The 23,742-nt window shown below is 40.1% G+C and overlaps 1 protein-coding gene across 1 annotated transcript in view; it reads right to left on the minus strand.

Moving 5' to 3' along the window:
• Positions 1-19,919, minus strand: part of LOC137278368 (aquaporin AQPAe.a-like) — a 69,192-nt gene extending 49,273 nt beyond the window's left edge. Inside the window, exons 1-2 of the mRNA XM_067810658.1 lie at positions 19,041-19,919; positions 17,637-18,333 (exon numbers count right to left, since the gene is read on the minus strand). Coding sequence (XP_067666759.1) covers positions 17,637-18,082 — 446 coding nt within the window. The 5' untranslated portion in view covers positions 18,083-18,333; positions 19,041-19,919. The remainder of the gene's footprint in view (positions 1-17,636; positions 18,334-19,040) is intronic.
• Between the last annotated feature and the right edge of the window lie 3,823 nt (positions 19,920-23,742).

A 23,742-nucleotide genomic window follows, 5' to 3' on the forward strand; every position in this document is an offset into this window, starting at 1 on the left:
GTCTCTGAACCCTTGTTCCAGACTCGATTGTATACAGAATATTGCTGAGTGCAAGCAAACCAAACCGAACATCCTATGGTTGCTGGGACAATTTGTATTCACGACTCCCATAGATTAATCGCTAGGTTGCTTTAGTTGTCACAGTGGTAAAATGTATTTTGAGTTATTGACATTCACTTCTTTTTAAATATATATATATACACACACATACAACAAACACCCCCGATTGCAACGCAGGGTAGCTTAGGCTACACTCATTACAAGATAAGACTGCACAACGCTACACCAGCTCATAAGTGTCTCAGCTCAATTATATCCGTGTTTACGTCAACCACAAATTCAGAATCAAGCGACCACTATAGAGGAAATTAGAGCAGTTGTGAGAGGGCTGTATTGATTGTCTTCCAAAGATTGGACATGGATAGCGTATGAATTGTGAGAGCGGACTTAGAGTTTATAGCTGAAATTAAGTTGTTAATGGGAAATGTTATGACGGAGTTCACTTAAACTTGATCAACTAGCACAAATCTATAGGTGACAAGAGACACGAAGCATGCTCAAAATCGTGATGTATGTCTCCATTTTACAACATAGGATGGGCCATAAATCATTCAGTAGATTTGATTTCATCGTCCCTGTAACAAATGATTTAGAAAACAATCCCGGCGTTGCTGTGATGTGCAACAGACAGATGTAAATCAATGGTCGCCGTGATGGACGATCTCAGTGGGATCCGGTTTATTACAGGAACTAAGCAAGACTTTTACCAGCTGTACGGAGCTTGGCCCAGTAGAAGAGGTCGAGCTTACGTATAGAGTGGTTTAACTTGGTCGCCTTGCCCGTCAGACACATTTTTTTTGGTTCTGTTTGGTTGTTGTTTAACACCACATTTAGCACTAGTCCAGCTAGGCTATGGCAGCGGTCTTAAAATAATCGAGCCCCAAAGCAATCCTCTGAGCAACAGCATGAGCATCTATCTTGGGATACGAAGATGTGCCAACCATGGCAGCGGACCTGACCACCCGATCCCGTTAGTTACCTTTTCAAAAAGACATGGGTTTATGAACACCACTTCTAGATTGTATATGAAACATGTGTCATGTTGGTCTCATTGACGCCTGACATAATTTCGGGTAAAGGACGACGTGTCTGTGTAACACAGACTCCATCCAACGGCGCACCTCATTGACCGCTTTGGTAAACCCACGTACAGGGGTTGATTTTGACAGTCTTAAATGATAAATTCATCACTCGAACCCGCTATCGGAACCTTGAAAAACTAGGAAACGATTAAATTGGGTCTTTTAAGTCAAAGATCAACAATATTACCAACACTTCTGAGTTGGAAAGTAGATGGAGAGTTAACGAGTTTTCCTTTTGAATTGAGATATCGCCCAGGGTTGACACTTCCAAAAGGAGAAATGGGAGCTGAATTCACGTTTCAAACTGAGACACACCCTTGCTTCATCTATGAGTACGAAGAGAACTGGGGTTATCTAATTACTGCAAACGGCTGTCAGAAGTAAATATTTGTATTCTTACACTATGAATGGTCCATGTTTGCCCCACAACATATCAATCTACACATTTGGTTATGATATTCAATAACATGGATCGCTAGTACACATCCAATATTCAGTTCCGGAAAACCCGTGCATTAGCTCATTAGTTTTCATCGGATTACTGAGCCATAACTTGTGACAAGTCCGCCATGTAAGAGTGATCAACCCATTGGTGTCTAAGGTGCGCAAGTAATCTCCATCGAGATGTTACTAGCGTCTTGAAATTAGACAAGGAGTGAAAGGGTGAACCTGATTGGCTTGTTCCGTTTTAGCTGCTGAAAGTGTTGACCTGTGCCAAATGTACACCAACCTCCATTTGGACAGGACTAAGGAACTGAGCACATCGCCTTTGGCGTACGTCTTACATAGACGCAGAATGGTTAAAAGAGCTTATGTAAATGAACCATTACGTTAAAAAAATCGATCGGAGCTTTTTCAGAGTGAATGTTTTGTCAATATCATGTAAATGGGTCATGACATATCCCTAGTTCACCCAGCCGCAACAAAAGGCATATGACAAAGGGAATGTTTCAGGAGACGCGGGTATGAGGCTGTTGTTGTGTTGATTGATAGTTCACGTAACAGAACGATTTCAATCATCCCAAATTACTACGTATCTGCACTTTATAGCAACATAGTTGTTGGGTCGAGATGAGGGTGATCGATCGTTTTAGAGATGGTGTTGTTGCAGGATTCAATCATGAATAGCTGTTGATGTGGCATCAAGAAATATTCATTCACAAGCAGGAACCCCGGTATTAAAGTGTCGTGATTTTGAATGAGTCAGTTGAAAAATCAAAGCAATGAAAATTGAACAAAATTGTCTTGAAAAATTTTAAGAACATTAGAACATCAAATAATTCTTTGCATCTTGATTTACATTACCCTAACTCCTTTGCGACGTACATATACCTTGAATGACTCGATGAAGCAATTTTGAAACGTTTCGGTCCGTTTTAACTAAGTTAATCTCGCCATTGATGTCCTTTGAAAGCAGACCTTTTTCGCCGCATATCGATGTTCTTCAAATTCGTCCTCCATCTTACAATCAACTCACAATAGCGTTTCAAATTAGTTCAGAGCTAATTTACTCTGCAAAGAACATGTCATGCACGTGATACTCGCGGATTAATCCGACACAAAATAGTTCTTCGTAGGTCTGTTGACTTTACCGCGGGTTAGATCAAATTGGTTGAGAGTTAATTTGTTAACCAATAGCCCCTTGCTGTTGTAACAAGGAGCATTCTATTCTCATTTTTCATCCCAATGGTCGATTTTCTAGCCCAGGAAATTCGCTTCTACTGTGTAATGGGGTTGGACACATTTTAGCCAAATAGAACGGTTCCAAGGGATTTTGCAAACGGTTGTTTTCGATCAATACTCGATATTCTTAAACGTTTTTTTACTGCAAACGGAAGCAAAAAATGACCGAACGTGCAACCGCCACGTCTTTGCACTTTAGTTCCACCTCAAACAGGAATGAATAGCGGGTTTAGGTCGTAAAAGGAGAAATTGAATTTGGATGTTTTGAAACCGAAGATTTCCATGTCAGGCCATAATCATTGTCCTTCTGGCACTCAATCCTCAAACCATAAACGATTAACGTGAACAAAAGTTCATGGGAAATACAAATAGTACTTCTTTTTTGTTTATTTTATTTGTAATATTTCGCATATGCAAAATTCCATGTCTTAAATTGAATTAAATTATTATGCGTGGTATGGATCCCATCACAAAAAAGATCCCTCGTGAGATCTCTAACAAATTAAGATTTAGAATAGAATGTGAGAACTTGCCAGATGCCGAACTAAGTTTCGAATGTTCTATAGAATTCTCCCAACAGAGGGTGTATATATATTTTTCAGAATTAGAAAACTCAGAGTTTCCATCAATCTCGACCGTTTTACTAATCCTACAGAGGGCACATAATGCTGATGGGATGTCCACGCACGTGCAGCAGGCTTTAGAGTGTCCTTGACATTCACATGCCCTCACGGAATATGGAGAGATCTCAAGTCAAGCATGGCTGACGAATAAAACCTTACAGCACAATAACCGCAGTAATATTACTTGTAAACATTAACATTACCACCACCGTATAAAATGAATTCTGATACACCAGATAACGAGATTACTATAATCGCTCTTGACGTAAATTGGTCATATCACTAGACGGCGCCCAGTCCTTCAGGGAAACACGCAAATGCACCCACCCATACAACAACGCACTGCTGTGAGTGTATGATCGATGACCCCGGCATAATGACTGGGTTTCCTTCCTAGCCGCGACATGACCCCAGTTTGTTCATTACTGTCAGGGTTAGTTCAGGTCAGGGTAGGTTAATTCCACTGTCTGACTAAAGAAATTGGCAGCTTACACGGACAAGTAATTCGTCATTAATCGTATCTTTCTGTAAATAGCAGGACTGCACGAAATCAGACGAGTGCAAATTCTGAGCTGCACAGAAAAAGACAATTTTTTACATGCGGATGTATTTTATATTTTTCCGGATGAAGATACGTGTATTTTTTGTTAGAATAAACAGGAATCTATTCTCGTGTGTGTGTGTGTGCGCGCGCGCGTTTGTGTTTAAATATCTAAATATATTTAAACTGACACATTCGTTCTTAGCTTTTATGTACACGTCAGTTTATCGCATCTGACGAAGACACTGTAACGCGAAACCAGTTACAAGGAGCTGTTTCCGAACGAAATATTATCTCATCATTATCTTCTTTTCACTTAGAAAAATATCAAGTCCAACGTTTTCTTGAAAAACTGATATTAACGAGTTCTATTTTCACAAAAGAATACCATAACTAACACATATTTTTCTATGCTGAAAAGACAATTTTGTCAAACTTCACCGAAACGGCACGGTCCAATTCCATTCAAAACAAGACATAAAGAGACATTTCATCTCTATATCACACTCTCGTATTACACCCTGCCAGTGGTAATAGGAACACCGAATAATGACATACGATAATGATAGTGTATAAGTGACTCATGATCTGCCATGACTTCACCCTACATGTCCAGGTATTCATAGAAGCTCTCTCTCGCCAAACGCACCATGTCTCTAAAGAAATACCATTTCCTCTGTGAGGAAAGAAGAACTCAGACCCACTTGTGTGCGCTTACCCTATCATTCCAATCTGAGAACTGTAATCGTGGTCTGAAATAACGTCAACGACCGTAACTATGTAAATCCGAATGGATTTTGTAATAACATACAATAACAACCATCACCTATAGATATTTGATAAAGCACGACGTGCACACTTGGACAAATGAATGAAACGCTGATTCACAGGGAAACCGTTTCAGTGTGGCTTTTAGAAATTCGACCGCTTTGTGTAAGAATGGACGCCTTGCTCCCAGACGAATTGAAATTTTGTGTATCGTTACAAAAGAAATCAGATATGAAATGGATATGAAAGAATTCTCCCGTTATTTATCAGCACGTGCACGCATACCAATAGGACGCGTGGATCTTGAAGATGGCTTTTTTTTGACATATCGGATACTTTATCACAATGATTATATTAATAGAAAATAACGACCGCTTGAGGAATGAATAGGCTGAAAAACACCCTGATGACTTCCATTGAGCTTCTATTGATGGCACGGCCTAATTCCTAGCCTGGGACATTATGATTAGAAAACTTTCTCAGGCTAGAGATTTTAGCGAGCATTAAATTAGTAAAACCCTTCTCAGGATATGCAACGAGCAGTCGTTGGAATTAATCTCCACGGCACATGTATCGATTGGCCATAGCCTTCTTAATCCCTAATCGAAATTATGCCTTTAACGGCCTCGTTGAAAAATTACTTGCCCGTTAGAAGCATATCATGACTAGAGTAGTTATTGCAGCTCGCAAAACAGAGCATTACAATCCGGGTCGTTTGGTCACGTGACTCATCATTGCCATATCAGGGTTGATGGCGGATGGTTGGCAATCGATGGGCAATAAGACTGTTATGAAGATATCTTTCTTCTAAGCTTACTGAACTGTGTTGCATTATTTTCTGAATTCTTCGCAGACACGGAAATGTATTTCAACGAAATCCAATCTTTGGCGTAAATAGGATTAGACGGGTTTATATTGCATAAGTTCTGTTGGTTTTCTCGGCGGAAAACATTGATGGATTTTGTCCAGACGAACAGAAAGTGCAGATTACCCCTCAGAGTCAAAGGTTCTTTGAGTGAATCTTCACCAGTCTTTAAGAGGAAAACAATTTTCACAGTAAAAATAAATGGTTATTGCTTAAGGTTGAGATTTAATCAAGTTTCAAGGGCATCAACAGATCCAGTTCATAGCGGTTACATGTGGTCTGATCCCAAAATGATCATGTCTTACATGGAGTATTATTTCCATGTTCGCGTATACGCATTCGAAGAACACGCTAAATTATATAAAAATTAAAGTATTTAGAAAGTGGGACACATATTGCTATGTAGTAATTAATCATTAAAGATCGCTGATCTAAAATCAAGAGGTGCACTACTTTGAAGACGACATGTAGCGGACTAGTGGATACAGCGTTAGCTGGTAACATAGAAGGCTGTTCGATTCCCCACATGGTCTCAGTGCCTGAAGACCACCACCAGTGTCCCAGCAAAGAAAGCACTGTTAACCCGGAGATTCTGAACCTGGGGAAAGCTAGGCTTGTAGCAGTTACAGTTTTTAAAGTGCACAAAGGGCTGGGCAATGGGAAAGTAATGTGGTTCTGGGACTGTAACACATTGAAACCAATGTAAACTTCATTACATTTCGTCATTATAAGCTACCGGCATTCCCACACAGAAAATCACTGATGGGGTACAAATAGACTTGCACAAGTCTCTAAGGTAACAATTAATAATAAAAATGAATATTTCTGAAAAAATAAAAAACACACCGGCGTCTTTAAAGTATCCGCTTAGTTAGATTTGCATCTTCAAAGGATGATTCTACATCCACGGACTCAGCATTTAGTACAGCCTTAGAGCAAGGCTAGAGAAATAAATATGCACCTTTGTTTGTTGGTTGCTTACACTGAAACAAACAGGAAATCGTTATTCGGGGGATGATTAGAGACGTCTCCATAAAGAAATATTCTATTTGGCCAAACTAAGTTTTTCCGAGTACACGTCTTTTTTGTTCTGCAGTTTAGTATTTTGAAGGAAGGGTAATCCGACTAATCACGAACCATCGCATACAATACAAATTGTTGTTTAGATTTATGATAAATCGACAGTTCACTCATGGTCTAGAAGGCAATTTTCCTCCAAGCAATAATGAAACGGGGTCGAAGATTGGTCTAGCGTTCAATCGATGTCTTCAGCTCTCGCTCAGATGATCAAGTTTGGCGTCATGTTTGCATTGTACTGTTTTACTCTCTTGTCTGTTTAGCCATCACTGCAACACGGTTACCATGTAGGCTAAAATACTTGCCCTGGATCATACGTACAAGCGGGCAACCGACATTCATACGTACTGACTGGAATGTCTGTTTGATTCGTGCAGCCATGCCAAGCAGCAGGATCTGACTTATCCTATCAGGCCGCTGGAACGTGATTACTACGATAGGGTAACCGAGCAGATGACTGTTATCTGATGTTGTAATTCGACGTCATGGTTTATCAACGTCACTTATCCATTTCTACAGAAACATCCATAAAAACACGGTAAAGTCTTTTCACGTTCGAGAGACTCCGTTAACATGCAGTAGATGAAGAAGACGGTTGCGCGGGCAGTGTTGATATCTAGATGGGTCATTTGACATGCAATTCACGTGGTTTCTAAATCACACGTAATGTCCTCCCGCTGCATCACCCCTTGACCTGACATTCCACACTATTACTTAAATCACTTAATTAATGTGGTGAGGTTCATAAAGTTACACACGCGTGTTGAGACGTCACTGGCGTTTGATCCTACAACTGCTGAGTTAAATCGCCCGAAAATCTCAATTGCGATGCCCCCGGTTTAAATCGAATACTGGCCATTGCTCTGCACCTCGGTTTGGTCAGGCGTGAACTGGACATGAATTCGGGGGTCGTCTCATAAGTTAGCTAAACATTTCTCTTCATCAGTGAAGCGGCTATTTAAAGGATTTTATGTCCCCACTTTCTCTTGAAATTCGTTAACTGGCATGTTTTTATGCGAATTTTCTATCTAGGTTATTTTGTGGATTTGAGTTGATAGAAATCCCTTAGGCTGAGCAACTATAAATCGTAGCTAAGTGAAACCGTTCTGTCCAGCATGGTCCCAGGGTCACGTTGTGCTCATGTGGATCTTCTTCAACAAAATGAAACGAACAGAAATAAAAAGAGTCTTGCAGTACTATTTCGAATATTGTCGACTACTTACAGCTGCAGTAGTGTTTCTTATGGAAACAAACGACGAGTAATATTCACCATGTGCAGCATTCATGAAAATACCAAAAGCTGTGAGTGAAAGGAATACAAAGGATGTAATATTTTCCTGCATGGCACGAGGTGATACTGTCGCTCATTTAAAGTGCGTGCATATATATCCTTGTTCTCGCTTCCACCACTGCCGGTGATATAAATACATATCGTTCCCAGTCTCTGTTCTTAAAGTGTCTTATATTCTACATTAGAATGTGTGACGTCGTGATCTTTACGAAACACTAAAAGACAGCGAGGACAAACATAACTTACAAAACGAAGTAGCGTTTTTTTATCAAACACTTCAGACGTGTAACCGATTAAACGGATATTAAATAACACAACGAAAAAAATTATTTAAATTTTAACCATAAATGTTATCATACAGTGTGAGGTGTTGCTACATACATTGACAAGGATGAGGTTCTACCCACCTAGATCTGGTGTTACAAGGTGTTATCATCTTTCTATTCCTGAGATGTTCCCTCCCAATACTATCGAACGGCCCTGAAGGGGAAATTTGAAGAGCGATGTGTTTGTTATGAAGGAATGTGTTCTCGAGGCTCTAGGGTGTTGATTCAAAAAGTAGCAATCACGGTTGTCATAATAATATCTCAAATTAAAAGTTATTCCAGTAAGACCAAGTCAATATTGTATATGCCTCACAGTCGTGAGGGACAATTGGCAGGCACTGAGTTGAGAAAGTGTTTGGTCAAGACTATTACCAGTCTTATTCTGTGTTTGATGAAAACCTCTGTGAATTTTCTTCTGACTGAATTGATTATCTGCCTTATCAACATGGCTTTCAGTGACGCAGCTGCCTTCTTTAAACTACCAGTATTTGTAATAAGAATCAATATCATTGTCATGATCCCTATCGTCTCTTACATAGCAATCGACATCACTATACATGTTATCACTGTGGGCTTCATTACTAATATCTAATCTAGTTTCCACCATCGTAACTAATCTTAAACATTCTCCTGATGACTATGATGATGGTGATAGCTCTGACCATCATCAGCCTCCTCCTCCTCCTCCTCCTCCTCATCCTCATCATCAACATCGTCAATAACACCACCACTACATTATCTATATTGGGGTGGTGGGGTAGCCTAGCGGTTCTGTTCTCCACAAGGGTACAATGTGTGAAGCCCTTTTCTCGTCTCCGCCTCCGTGACATTGCTGCAATATTGCTATAGGCGGTGTAAAACTAAACTCACTCACTCAGCCATTACCTACATGACCCCAACTCTCTCGCAACAATGACTATTAACATCAGCGCCGTCCTCTTTATTACTGCCAGAGAACCATCAAGGGCCTGTTCGACCATTGCCCAACTGGTTTTGGTTTCTGTATCTGGTTCCTTATGTTACGAACGAGTGTCTAGTTTCGGATACATGGTTTCCAAGTGAAACTAATTTCTAGTTTTATAAACGGGTGGAGGGTTTCACCATAAGGGATAACCAAATGTCTCAGCTTGTGGAACGAATTGGATGGAGGTGATATTTTTTGTCATTTCATCAGAGAATGAACAAATAATATAGAGGCAGGATGCTTTTGGAGGTGAATAGCTGCATATAAATAATTATACTGTTACAAGTAATTATTTGTATAAAATAAAGTTACATAAAATAGTCATTATTATTTAAAATACATATAGCGGGGTTTTCAAATAATATTCTCCTAGTTCTCAGAACAATGAATGTTGGTTTATCTGTCCTTTCCTTTCGTTTCCGCCATGTTTGTTGTGAGAAACGCAAAGCCGAAACTGGGAAACCTGCCTCGGAGATGGTTTCTATGTTTCAGAACCAAGTTTCAGGTTTCGACATAATGCGTGTTTTTCCAGAAACCAAAACCGGTTTAGCACAATCGAATGGCCCCAAGACAACGAATGTGTGACCCCTGATACGGCGCCCTGTAGATGTATTATATATAGGATTTCATTAACTCGGACTTTCAAGTGGATGGTATAAATGTCCAAGGTCACAGTGCCGTGATACTAATGTGTTTATATAAATAGACAATCCAGTTGCCTATCAGAGGGCGTTTAATTACAATCAATAATTCTGTGAGAAGGCAAGAAACGCCGAGAATGAAGGAATGAATCAGCAAAGGTGGTGACTTCATCTTTCCCACAGTCACCTTGCCATTGTTTAACAATACCTCAGCAGCTCCGACCTTTGGCTGTCTACACTTCACAATTCACTAGGTACAAACAAACATGTCCTTTGTCTGTAATTTCAGAGAGCGTCAAACGACTCGGTCAGGTCATTTAAGATATCAGTGAAAATGTAGTTGCCATGCGGACGTCACTTCAAAATGTTCCGACACAGACACACACCAAATACGTTTTAGGCTGTTCTGTATTATCCTGTACCATAGCGGATTCATATTGCGTTGAATAATCGTCTTGGCACTGAATGTGTCTTTAATGAGTGTGACCTGTGGGTCAGGATAACCATTTTCAAGAACACCTTGTCTGATACTGTCACCACTCATTATTGAAAGATAAACCAACATGTACGGAAACCAACAAGTCGAAATGGTACTTTACAAGGTCAGAAAATTGAATAATTGTAAACTGCAGTCAGTAATATCTTCAGCTATCAGCTATTTTACGAGAGCCCGTAAGTAATGGAATTTGTGTCAATAAAACAAGTGGATGACAGCATGAGCACAGATATCAATACTAGCAGAACCCTATCGGCCAACAACAGAAAAAACACTGGATACTGAGAATATTGTCATGAGATCCCACAAGGATGGAAAATAAAAATCCCAGAAACGTTTAAGTCTGAAAACTCCAACTAATGTCAATCGATGAAAAGTATATTATTTTAGAGTAGAAATCATGCCACATTTAATGCAACACTGAAAGCGCTGCCATCGCTACCAGAAGCACATGAGCAACAACATCTTCATCTCAACGCCACCATCCTCGTCGTCAGTAACCCTTCCTACCGCTACAAGCATAATCTTCACAACCATCCTCTCAAAGCATCACCCAGTGTGCATACACAGTGCCATTCGGGAAGTGGTTTCTGGTTGGCTGGGTGGGTCAGATGGCTGAGATTGTGTGCTTGCGATGCGGTGCATGTGGGTTCGATTCCCGGATGATAAAGTACAATCCTAAATATAGCATGTGTTATCGCCCAGTTTATTTAAATAGGCATTCAGTTTCAGTTTTTTTGGGTGAGATTACTTTGAAATTCAAGGACTGAATACAACTTTTGAAACAAAATAAGTAGGAATTTGATAAATAGTAATCCTTTCATGTATGAGTTTTACTGAATATCAAAAAGGGAGAAGAAAGATTATGTAGCCTATGTAACTCTAATTTATTTGGTGACGAATTCCATTTCCCTTTTTATATGTGAACCATTTGATTCCTACAGAAAATCATTCATCCCCCAAAATATCACAATTGGGAGAATTTATCAACACTTTACAAGGTCACAATGCTGTCAATTTAAAACTTAGCAATTCTTTATCACGTTTTATCTCTCACTGTATAAATTGTTACGCAAATAAACCCTCATCATGACGCATCTTTATATTTAAGCACATATGTATATATTGGGTATGCTTTGTGCTTGTGCGCGATGGTGATTCATTGAGAATAAAGAAGCTGAAGCTACGTCCAACACTATAAGTACTATGTTACCTTTGCGATAGGAAGAACGCACTGATCATTTCAGCGGTTGGATTCTGTCTGGAAATGGCCATGGAATGTAGATCTACTTCCGTATGATGGATGCCATGCATGCACGCTCCCAAACCCCGAAATCATTATTTACAAAATATGGAAGTGTCAGAAAGCGAACAAAGACAACGAACATGCTTCGGTAAATGAACATTCCGTTCACGCGTGGTTGCTGTCTGGTGTCGACAGCACCACGGGAGCCACGGATCAAAGCGAGGGACATTCCACCGAGAATTGGCTGAGGTCGTCTCTAGGCTCACGATGCATATATGCCGAGCTTAGCACAGCCGTGGTTGGGTATTTCTAGCCAAAGGTGCAAGTCATTTATCATAGTTTGTACACATGTACACACTACAACCGACAAAACGAAGCCTCCAGAACGAAGCCTCGAATACATTCATATTTTCTTTTCAGTTTCTTGTCGAACTAAGAACTTTCGACATTTGCAGTCTGTTAATACGTAAGATAAAGCACTTGCTTCATCTATATCTGGTACGAAACGAAGGCTGCAAGGAGGTCTTAAGGAGGAAGTAATTAGAATCATCTATTCAAGTTGCTTCACTTTTCGTGTAGGTGTTGACACATATGTCAACAGCCAACGGTTCCAAATGACTAGCATCTTATGGTAAATATCTCGTTGTCAGCAACAAAATTGGCTGTGCAAGTGCACATATGTTTCCGTCTCTCGCAATTTATCAGCCATTCCGTGTTCCAAGTGCATAACGGTACCTATTTTACATGACATCGACTAGCCGGGGCAGCTGGTCCTGCGTTAGTACGCCGAGCACCCATAGCGCTAATTGATTTCTATAGACTGCTCCCAGATCTGTGGGTGACATCTGGTCGCGGAGCTAATGTATAGTTTTTTTTTCCGAACACAGCGGATCTTGTCACGCATGTTCACTTAGTTTTTTTCTGAGTGCATACCATTCCGCACTACACAGTTTGCAGGACACACAACACCGAACTGCCAAGACGGAGTTCCGTAACTACAATGTGTAAACCTTGTCCTACTCCGGTCTTCTACAGTCGGTATTTGCCTTTACGTAACGACAGCCTCTGGTAGAATGTAATCGCTGACTAACATCGCTGATTAACTGCCTTGATAAGTGTGCATCAATCACGATGTCAGACTAATGGAAGTCTAGTATTACTTATTTGCATTTTATGAGCATATGGCATTTTCATGTGGAGCTTTGCGCATTATATATACGTGGATTACTCAGTAGATTTATGTGGTAGCCAATAGTATGTGTTTTATAGGGCCGTGCGAGTCCTTGTCATGAAGTGTTCACATCCAGCAGAGCGCTGTGTGCTCAATAACTGGAAGCGATGGGAGATTACACATATGTATGTCTCAGAGAAATACCAAGAAGATATATGTCAGTGTGACAATGTATGGCTATATGCTTGTGATAAGCTATTATATACGCTGGGATTGATTCCCTGATGATCAGAATAACACTCTCTCGTTATAAATTGTAGATCAATACCTTTTTCATCAGTATATGACCATATCATGATACGTTTTTATAGAGGCTGGGATTAATACTTTACTGATCAGTGTGACCATGCATCGTTATTACGTGTTTTAGACGTAGAGATTAATACCCCAATGATCAGTATGACAATGCATCGTTATGACATGTTATAGACATTGAAATTCATACCCTAGTGATCAGTATGACAATGCATCGTTATTACATGTTATAAACGTTGACATTTATCAGTATGACAATGCATCGTTATAAGTTTTTATGGACGCTGAAATTTGTCGGTATGACAATGCATGGTCATAAGTTGTTATGGACGCTGTGATTTATACAGTATGACAATGCATGGTCATAAGTTGTAATGGAAGCTGAAATGTATACAGTATGACAATGCATTGTTGTTAGATTAACAGACGCTAATAATAATACTTGACAAATACGCATGACAAGCGTGGCTCTAACATGTTCCGCTCTGCCGAATACACTAACGCCCAACGTGACGTTATGTCGCGATAACCTGCTGTGGACCCTCAGAGGGCAGCGTGATACAGCCTGGCTATTGTTGAATGTGTCGTGAAAATGTATAAACAAACATTACACAAAATAGTGTTTCACTGTCAAACCTGCTGCCACTACTTAGACACATGCGCGCACTTAGCAAACTTACATCCGCCGGGACTGACTTGATGCATTCCTTAAGATTCTGATTTACTGCACAATTGATGTATATACGTAAAGGTGGTAAAATATCAGTTTATATCAATGAAGAGGCAGCACTAATGGAATAACAGTGCCTCGGAAGTGAGTCCAATAGATGCAGCCAGTCGCTAATCGGCTCAAGCACAGAAAATGTGTTCACACCATCACGCAAATTTGTCCACTGAGTATCGCACAACGAGACTTCAGCGTGAACTAATCGATGTGTATACAATCAAGTGCATTTCAACTTAAATCATTCTCTGTCACCCTCAGTACATGGAGTATGTATTATAAACCTTTTACGGTGACGGTGTGTTGAAAACACTCCATTTCTAACACGTATCAGAAAAAATATGTTGGGCAGAACATTCTAGTTTTAAATGGCACAAACTCGTACAAAGGACATCTGGCAGTTAATTTGACTCGAATTGCATTTCAAGTGATCCCGAGCCCTATTTAGTGTGAACACTGTTTTGCAATTGTGAGAAACAAATCGGGGGAAGGCCAATTCCATTAATGTACTTTGTATTGCCCGAGTTTCACGTGCTGAGCACCTGACTCTATAACCATGCAGTCAGACGTGACATTTACACGTGACCAACTGTTGTAGATTTCACATGTTCCGTGCGTCTGATCGACACCGCCTGAGTAAGCGAGGATTGTTATCTAATCAATTACATGTACATTTAAGCTAATACATACACAAGCGACCTACATACACGTCGGTTTGAAAACAACACGGCAATACATACCAAGGCCAAATCAGACCTCCTTTGAGAGTTGCCGACAGCACTGATAAGTTGTTGACGAGAAAAATAAATTAATTTGAACCTCTCGGCTGGTTACGATTAACAGAAAAGTGTGAAGTTGTGACATTCTTGGCAATTACAAAGGAATACAAATAACGAAACGAAGTCATCATGGCCTTATCTTTGTCGTCAAACCGAAAGGGAACTCGAAGCAATGTCCTCAGCTTATATTGCTAGTTTGCGATTGCCGTCGTTTAAGAAGAATATTCGGGATTTATTGTGGCATCAGACCAGATATATCAACCAACATTATGCAATATTTTGTCGAAATTGCTGCCATTTACATTCTCAGTTGGTTACAACGGCAAAATCTGATAACCCAACTCAGAGGCCTCGTCCATCAACTCTCATACGGTGCTCCAGGTTATATAGACGCAATTATTACTCAGTTTGGTTATAAAATTGAAGTTTTGCCAGAAGGAACCATGCACTGTGTGTCAGGAACGTTGTCTTTTGTTATCCTATTTCTCAGGACATCGTTCGATCGTTATATCACACTTTGTCGTTGCTGTTTGTTACAGTATTTAATTCCTCCTCCTCCTCCTCCTCATCATCATCATGTCTGACATTCAAACGTCAGAAGAATTAATGATTAAATATTAGTGTAATATTATATAGCAATATACAGTCTTCAGCATGACTGGTTCAACATAACCAGCTTCTCCTACATCACCATCACCATCATCATCATCATCATCATCATCATCGTGTCTGACATTCAAACGTCAGAAGAATTAATGATTAAATATTATTGTAATATTATATAGCAATATACAGTCTTCGGCATGACTGGTTCAACATAACCAGCTTCTCCTACATCACCATCATCATCATCATCATCATCATCATCATCATCATCATCGTAAGTGTTGTTCCAAACAACAAGTACTATTCACCTCTTCATCGAGAATTAATCAATCATTTAAATATGATTATTTTTGTAACATTACTTTAAGATAATGCTTCCGCATAATTGGTTTATGAACGTACGTCAGTTTCTTCTCCGTAATCGTCGGCGTCGTCATCGTTGACGTTGTGAATCAGCTCGTTAGCAAAAACTTGTAGTCACATTCCAGCGTGAAACAAATGAGAGTTAATAATGGGGTCCTTCTGAGAGAACTCTCATGGAATGTCGTAATTTATCATATTTCAACATGTTGAAAGTCGGTGCCTAACGACTACAGCCTCATTACGTCCGCTGATAACCGACGCCGCATAAATAACCCGTCTGGTCGCATTGTCTTGGACAGCGGAGCTCTCCAGCCCTCGTTATCTATGTATCTACCAGATATACGTGCATGGTCCTGTCACCCTCCCACTGCAGTCATTTGTCTCTATGAGATATAGGCAATGAGATCGTGATGGTGCAAATCGGCCAGGTTTAGACTCCGCGAGCATCAGCGTGTACATTTGAACCTCGCCTCGGAGGCGACAACGACATCACATGTGGGACTTGCAGGGCTTTATAAATGGCCGAGCCGAGGCTATCAGGTGACCAATTACTGCTAAATTCTTGACAAAGGGGGAAAAACAATATGTCAGCACTCGCTGTATCTGAACAAAAATCAATACAATGACTGTTAATTCGTGTTGTAATTAATCCAATTACTAGGCAGTAATAGACACACACACACATCCTTCATCCTAGAGCAGTGTGTCGACTAGCATAGCTCATTACAACAACAGATCGAATTTGTACTTGTTGATGTGACACTCCCCTTGCTGTTACAGATATGACATGGTTAGATTCATTGACAATCCTGAAGGTAACGCTGTACTCAGTCATATCGACAGAGCGGGAATACACCCCTGACTCATCCTTCAATAACCATGAAAGCAATGTATGGCGAATGTTTCTAAAAGCCTGTCTAGTTGATGATATTGATCGTAAGTTTAAACGTCAAACACGTTAAATGATGTATGAGAAGACAGGATTTCAACCTTTTTAATTCTTTCAGTGACGACTTTAGATACCGATGCTCTATCACAACTCTGAGAGCGGAAATAGCATTTGCAGTGCGTAGATCTGGATTGACACTGGATTGACAGGTTCAACTCCGCCTAAAGAGTTTGAATACTGCTAACTGGGGCGTTAAATAGTAAACAAAAACAAACATAGACTACATGGTGAAAACGCTGATACAACAAACTGGCAAAAGGGATTTCGTCTCCTTAATTGCATGTACTCGGTCCCATTTTTATATTAACAGACAGACAAATAGTAAAGGGCCTTGGACAGTCCCTTACATGTCTCGAAGTACTAAGCTGAAGTAGGTTCTCAAGCTTGTACTTCCTGCTTTTCGACACGCTACACAGAAATCAATAGAGACATCAAAAGAGTATTTCCCACCATAGTCCCACGATTACTTGTGTTCTTGGTACATATAATTATATTGAACTACACGCATCTAGAACTATACTAAAACAATTGCACAAAAGACTACTCCCTTTAGGAGCCTCGGCTGTTTAGTCCAACCTAATGCACGCTAAACTGCACCTGTAGCATGTTGTGCGGAGATCTATAGCTGTAATATGTGAATGAGTATGTCCTGAACAGTACTACAGTGATACCCCCTGTCAGACGGTTAACTCCAAATATATAATCAGAAAATCAGTTTCATTCACTATATTGTTGGAACAGTGTCTGCTGTCCTTGACAAATAGCACAAGGGTTTAAAAAGCTGTAGAATTCAGTAAAGTTAATACGAGCGATTCGGGTAATACGAATGGTTCGGAAAGTGTTAGTGTTGGTCGATAAAAACTTTTATTTTGAGCCAATTCTACATACCGAACGTTGTTTGTCTGACGTATCAACCAATCAGAGAAGATGACATGCAATTTCTATATTTGCAAAGATGTGAAGTACGATATTTGCTTTTGTATCTAAATGAAGTCATAAATGAACACGATAATCGTTTTCGATTAATACAATATGCATGTTTATAACACAATTAGGTGTTACTTACCCATATAACACAGCCGCCCCAGCTATTCCTCCCCCGCACTGGGCAATACAGTACAATATTCCCCTCAGGGGGGTCACTTTGCACGTAATTGTCATGGCAAGGCTGACCACTGGATTAAAGTGGGCACCTGATATATGTCCAAAACACTGGACAAGAGTCGCCATTGTAAATCCAAATGAAAACGACACCAGCAATATATCGTATCGATAGTCTCTAAAATTCTCACAAAACAGCGTGGCGCTGCACCCAAGTAGAACATAGAACATAGAACCTAAGCATTCCGAGATGACGGCTCTCCAGAACTCGATCGTCTTAATCTCGGCCTTCATCACCATGTTGGCTACCTCACACAGCCGTAGTTGTCGATAGTTCCTGGTCACCGGTTGACCATTATGGACGTGAGAATACTGGCCTGTCATCCTCCCGGCGTAGGATCGGGAAGACATCGAACGAATGATCCCAATGGATTGATTTCTCCGCCCTCTTATAGTAGACGAGGCCTTTACTGGAATGGTTCCTTGGGTTTCTTTTAATGTTCCGTCAACTTTGAAGATGCCGGATACGAACGTTCTTCATTGCTTCATCAGTTCTAATCTTCAAATAGACAGTTTTACTCACAACTTGAAATGTATTTTTTCTTTTCAATTAATTAGCTCCGTTTGTTGCCAAGAAAGAAGAATTCCGTTGCTCGTGGGTGCTGTAACAGAGGAAATATCTCATTATGGGCGATAACACTGCTGAGAAAATTGATCATGGGGTTGTATTAAAACTGAACCTAATTTCAAGCATTTCTCAAAACCTGTTATTGAGGTTCAAATGCAATTTCCCGATTTCACAAATTCTCTTGTAGTCAGCGAGCTTTATTTTCAGATACGGTTTTATCTGACACTGAAAAATGAACTTATCGTGATGTTGTTGACAGACTGTCACAAAAGTCGGATCAATTGAACTTTCTCATATCCATTTGGTCCCTGCTACAAATTGGCATACCCCACGTATCCCCCACTCCTGCACACATATCCTGGTTGTTCAAGCCAGTGAACGTTATTTGTCAATTTGTTGACATCAGCTTAGAAGCATCTGTCAAATTACTGTTCCCGTCAATATAGTCTTTTCACCCTCCCTGATCTCCCCTCAAGAAGTAATTTTCCTAAGACGATATTACGAGATGCTGTTCTGATGAAGAAAGATGAATATGATACATCAATACATACTCAGATGGTTGCACAGAAAATGAGTACACAAACTGAAACTAATTCTACGTCAGATATGTTCCACAGTTTCATTTTAGTTCAAGCATTTAATGGGGAAATTATCTTTCTGGCGAAGTGAATACGTATTTGTTTCAACAGTTCGAAAGCTTGCAAGACACATGTCAAAATGATAATAATAATACATACATACGTGATGTCGAGGGTTGAAGTGAGGTCTTTCCCTGTAGAGAGGAGGCACCAGACTGAAGTTCACAGCAGCAAGTTTTACTTTTGAAATGCAAAAAATGAAATGGATTCCAAGTCTGGGGTTGTCAAACTCTGTTGAAACCCTCCCCGGACTGCTGTGCGCGAATATAAGAACTGGGTTCCAGTCAATCTCTTCTCTTTACCTTCGTGAATTTTAACTGTGAACAACTCGTTATGGTGTGTTGAAGTTGTTTATCTACGATACATTACTACAAAAAACTGCGAATGATGACAAGAAAGGATTTACAACACATGTAATACTTCCATACGACAAGTGAATAGCCAACTATTCTCACTCTCTTCTGTTTGTACAACCCTCTCGTCTGCCGCTTCTTTCAGTCTTGAGCAGACGACAAACACACATGGCGGGAACCTCTCGTACAGGCTCAGGTAGACTCTCACTCGCAGATAGTTCCTGCTTTCAAAGCCTCTGGCTTCAATCCATATCTACACCACGAACAAAACAATCAGACTTTTGACGTAACATCCTCTCCTTCTGTGAACAAAACCTCCGGTCAAACTCTATAACTGCTATGAGAACTTTTAGTTTGGTATTCATTCAATCTCTGCAGCGCCGCATGTCGCGATACAGCTGAACAGGACAATATTTGAGTTCCCTCAGATAGATCTACTTATCGCGGGTCATAATTGGACGAGCTCGGCCAAGCTTCATTCAATTTGCCTCGATATGTTTGCTCTCAAGCCTCCGATCTTCGAACGTCCAACCAGTCTCCAATAATTCTTCCCTCCAACTTGTTTGAGTCGTCTGCTGCCGAGCCTGAGTGTCGTCTGCTACAGCATGTGGTCCTCAGCAGCCCACAACAACGCTACTTGCTTTCGACACCACCATTTCCCGATGCCAACCTTTGTCCGAGGGACCAATTCTATTCTAACTCGCGCTGCCTTCTCCGTTTTGACGATCGATCCAACAGCTGTTGGGTGTGTGATTCACGCTTTAAGCTGTTACGTTAAATTATTGTTATACACTGCTAATGACTCTTATGATCGATCATCAAGCGGAGTATTGAACAACAGATTAAATACAATAGAACGTTAAGATGCAGTTCAGATACTCTACATTACCATGGTGCGAAGTCAGCCCTCTGAATACAAGAGACTTGATGCGAAGAAGTAATTGTTGAAGAAAATAGCGAAAAAGTGAATATGCGGACTCATTAGAAACCGATTACTCTTTTCAGCTTTTGCTCTGAAGATCAGACACGTTATCTCTAATTACAAACCTTATCAGCATCTTTTTTTACCCAAACAACGTAATCCAAAAGTAATTCACCAAAATCTGCGCGGAGTATAACACTCACATGACCGGAGTGAAGCATGTCAGAGGGAAGGGAAGGTAATAGAAAGACCGACTTCAGATGCACGGTGGGACTCGATATCACCGAAAACAGCAGATTAGTCGGAAAAAGCATTGTCATAGGTGTTCACTGTAATTGATGTGTGTATAGGGAGGAGGGTGAAAAAATATATATGCACGCAGGAAAAAAATATGATTGCGCTCGAAAAGCTTTGCGGATACATGAATAAAACATAGTTTTGATCGAACCATGTCTCACCAGATCTTACCACTTGTATTAAATCAGAGATATCCTGATGATATTACTTTTGAATGTCGTTCACCGTTGCCATATCGATACTGACGTGATTAGCTGGCATTTCTGAGTAATGCATCGAATTACGTTTCAGAGTATCATGGTTATTTTAAATATCAAAACACCACGGTTGATATTCAAATTATTTTCTCATTTTTGATTACCACGCATTCGCAACTAAAAATATACAGGTCTCTGTTTCAGCACTTCAGGTGACTGAGAAAAGAAATATTTCGTTTATAAATCTGAGAGCCCTGAAATATGACTAATTAAGTAGGACCATAACGAATGACTGCACAAAGCATTAGTGATGTATAAAAGTCGGAATGTGCAATACTTCAACATAATGACAGTTGTTTGGCAACTAGCACGCGTGAATTAACTCAGTCGGGTAATATATGCCGAGCATTGTGCAATGTTTACCTGTAAATGAGCCCCACTTAGAGGGGACCAATGAGAAGCGATGTTGAACTGTTTACTTTGCAAATGATAAAAGATCGGCTGTCACAACTGTGAAGTATGTAATCAATACAGGGATTTATGTAACTTTAAGAGTATTGTTCAGCTCTGCATCCGCGCAGTTGGCCAAATGCATGGTAAATGAGACCCACTTTTTGATATAAGCTTGATTGTATCACCGTAATTACAGGGCCTGGCCGTGATACGTCTTAAATATAGGAAACACAACTTGAGTTAATCAGACGTTGTCGAACGGTGCCACTTAAGCTGAGTGTATATTTCCTTTCATTTATGCATTATTAGGGCCTGTGGCTCTTCCAAAGCACGCTGGCTCCGATTTGCGAAAGCTACCATTTTGGCACCATCAGTTGTTTTTATTTTTTTACATCGAAATTGATCGTCATTATTTCATAACAGTTTTCGAATATTCGATAACTTTTAACTCACTCACACACTCAACATTTGGTGAATTTATAATAAGTCGTTACTGCCATAGTGTTTAAGTAATTAGGTTTCGTTACTTCAAGTTTTCAAAACCTTACTTAGATGATTTTCGAACATTTTATCGATTATTCGAGTTTTTGAAATGGCGTGAAATATAGGAAACAAATAATCGTAATTAGAACATATAACGGAAATAACGAGAAAAAAATGGAAACTTACAAGAAAACATATTAGAAATGTAATATGTGACACCGGAGAGGTACCACTGGGATTTCGTGTAGACTAGTGGAATACCATGTTTTGTATCGTTACTAGGATATATGCATGCCAGTTCCCGTGGGAGTGTTTCCTCTCAGTCGTTTCGATGATGTTTCTTAACATGCTCGTGAAATATTAAAGTATGAAATATTAACGCACTGGACACGTCGTGCCTGGAGCAGTGGATAGGGAATAGCGACATCTACTTATGCATTGAGAAAACAATCTGTCATACATTCTTTACTTGCCGCATCGTAGCATATCACTGTTGATTAACAGAGTTGGTGAAATAAATTTTACCCCGCATTCTGGCAAATTCTCTGGGGACAGGCAACAACACCTCGTTTCAAACACCATACTAATATACGGAATCGAGGAGTTTAACAATAGCTATTGACAACCACACTACGACTATAGTCCTTTTTATATCGGAAATAGGTCAGTGAGATCACAGACATTATATCCGTCATTAAAACGGTTTGTAAATTCTTGTATTCCTCATGCTGTCAAAAAGTGTCCAAGTAACAGATAATGCAGCTATCAGAGTATCCACTCGTCTGAATCCAAGGCTCCCAGAGACCAATCACCACGGCAACCGGAAACTGGAGACCCAGGTGGCAGGTGCGTGTAATGGCATCGGTGACGGATATTCCGGCTATCGTGTGTCAGTGCGGGAAGGTAGTTAGCCAAGGTCGGGTGTCCCATGGGATGCTAGCAGTCTGCATAGAAATTGGTGACTAATCTTCTATGCATCACATTTAATTGACCTAGTTGTGGATCTTTCCCCTGCATTAAACAGACCGCGGCCATACGCTCAAGACGAAGGCATGGATAGACTAAGATCAGAGACCATATAACAGATCTGTTACATAGTCTCTGACTCACATCTTGTCTCTGAAAGAAAATTATATTCATAAACTATAATGAAAAGGATCAAAAGAACCTCTTCGTGAATCCGTGGTCTAGACCTAGCACATAACCTGGACTTTCACTGATATTATTAAACTTTCCTCATCAGAACGGGTCGGTGGTGTGGCCCTGTGGTTAAGGTGTTTTCTCGTCTCGGTCAGGACCAGGATTCGTTTCATAATATGTACAGTGTGTAAAGAACATTTCTCGTGTCCTTCGCAGTTTTAATCCTAGAATATTGCTACAATTGGAGTAAAACTAAACACACATACACTCATTTCCTTATCAAATGACAGGTATGTTTCTCGGCCTGACATTGACAAGACATAAATAGGTACCCTTTGGGGTTATATACGGATAAATGTGCAAATGTGACGACCAGGTTCAACATGCCGTGATGCAACTAATTCAATATTCGTTGAGTTTGATGAAATGAAAACTTGTCAAAAACAGCGAACATCAAGGGTACTGTCATGCACTAGCACCATGTTTGATTCAAACTCACACACAACAGCCAGGTGAATATGGAAGACTGACTTATCACACAGCATTTTGCTCATAGTATATATACTTCCCATCAAAGTTTAGACTCACTGAAAACACATGCTATACGTTATGTACTGATATATGTTTACATCGTATATTGATTTCGTAACTTGAGGAAACCATCAGAAAAACCTTATGCAGACGCATTGCACGATGATCTTGCATCAAATTGCTGAAAATACCAAGCGTGTGAACAGCTGCGTTTTGGTGTAATGTTTTGTTAAGAATTGGGCAATATTCACTGAGTTCTATAATTTATTGAAAACATGAAAACGTCTTTTCAGCTGTACGGATTTGTTTCACAAACCATCAGTTCTACAAACAAATACACTGAACACCGAGACGGCATCGACCATATTCAACCCCCTTCATTTACATACAATTTCACTAAACACAAAGGACATCGTATCGAACAACACA

The sequence above is a fragment of the Haliotis asinina genome, chromosome 3, assembly GCF_037392515.1.
Source record: "Haliotis asinina isolate JCU_RB_2024 chromosome 3, JCU_Hal_asi_v2, whole genome shotgun sequence".
Classification (NCBI taxonomy): Eukaryota; Metazoa; Mollusca; class Gastropoda; order Lepetellida; family Haliotidae; genus Haliotis; species Haliotis asinina.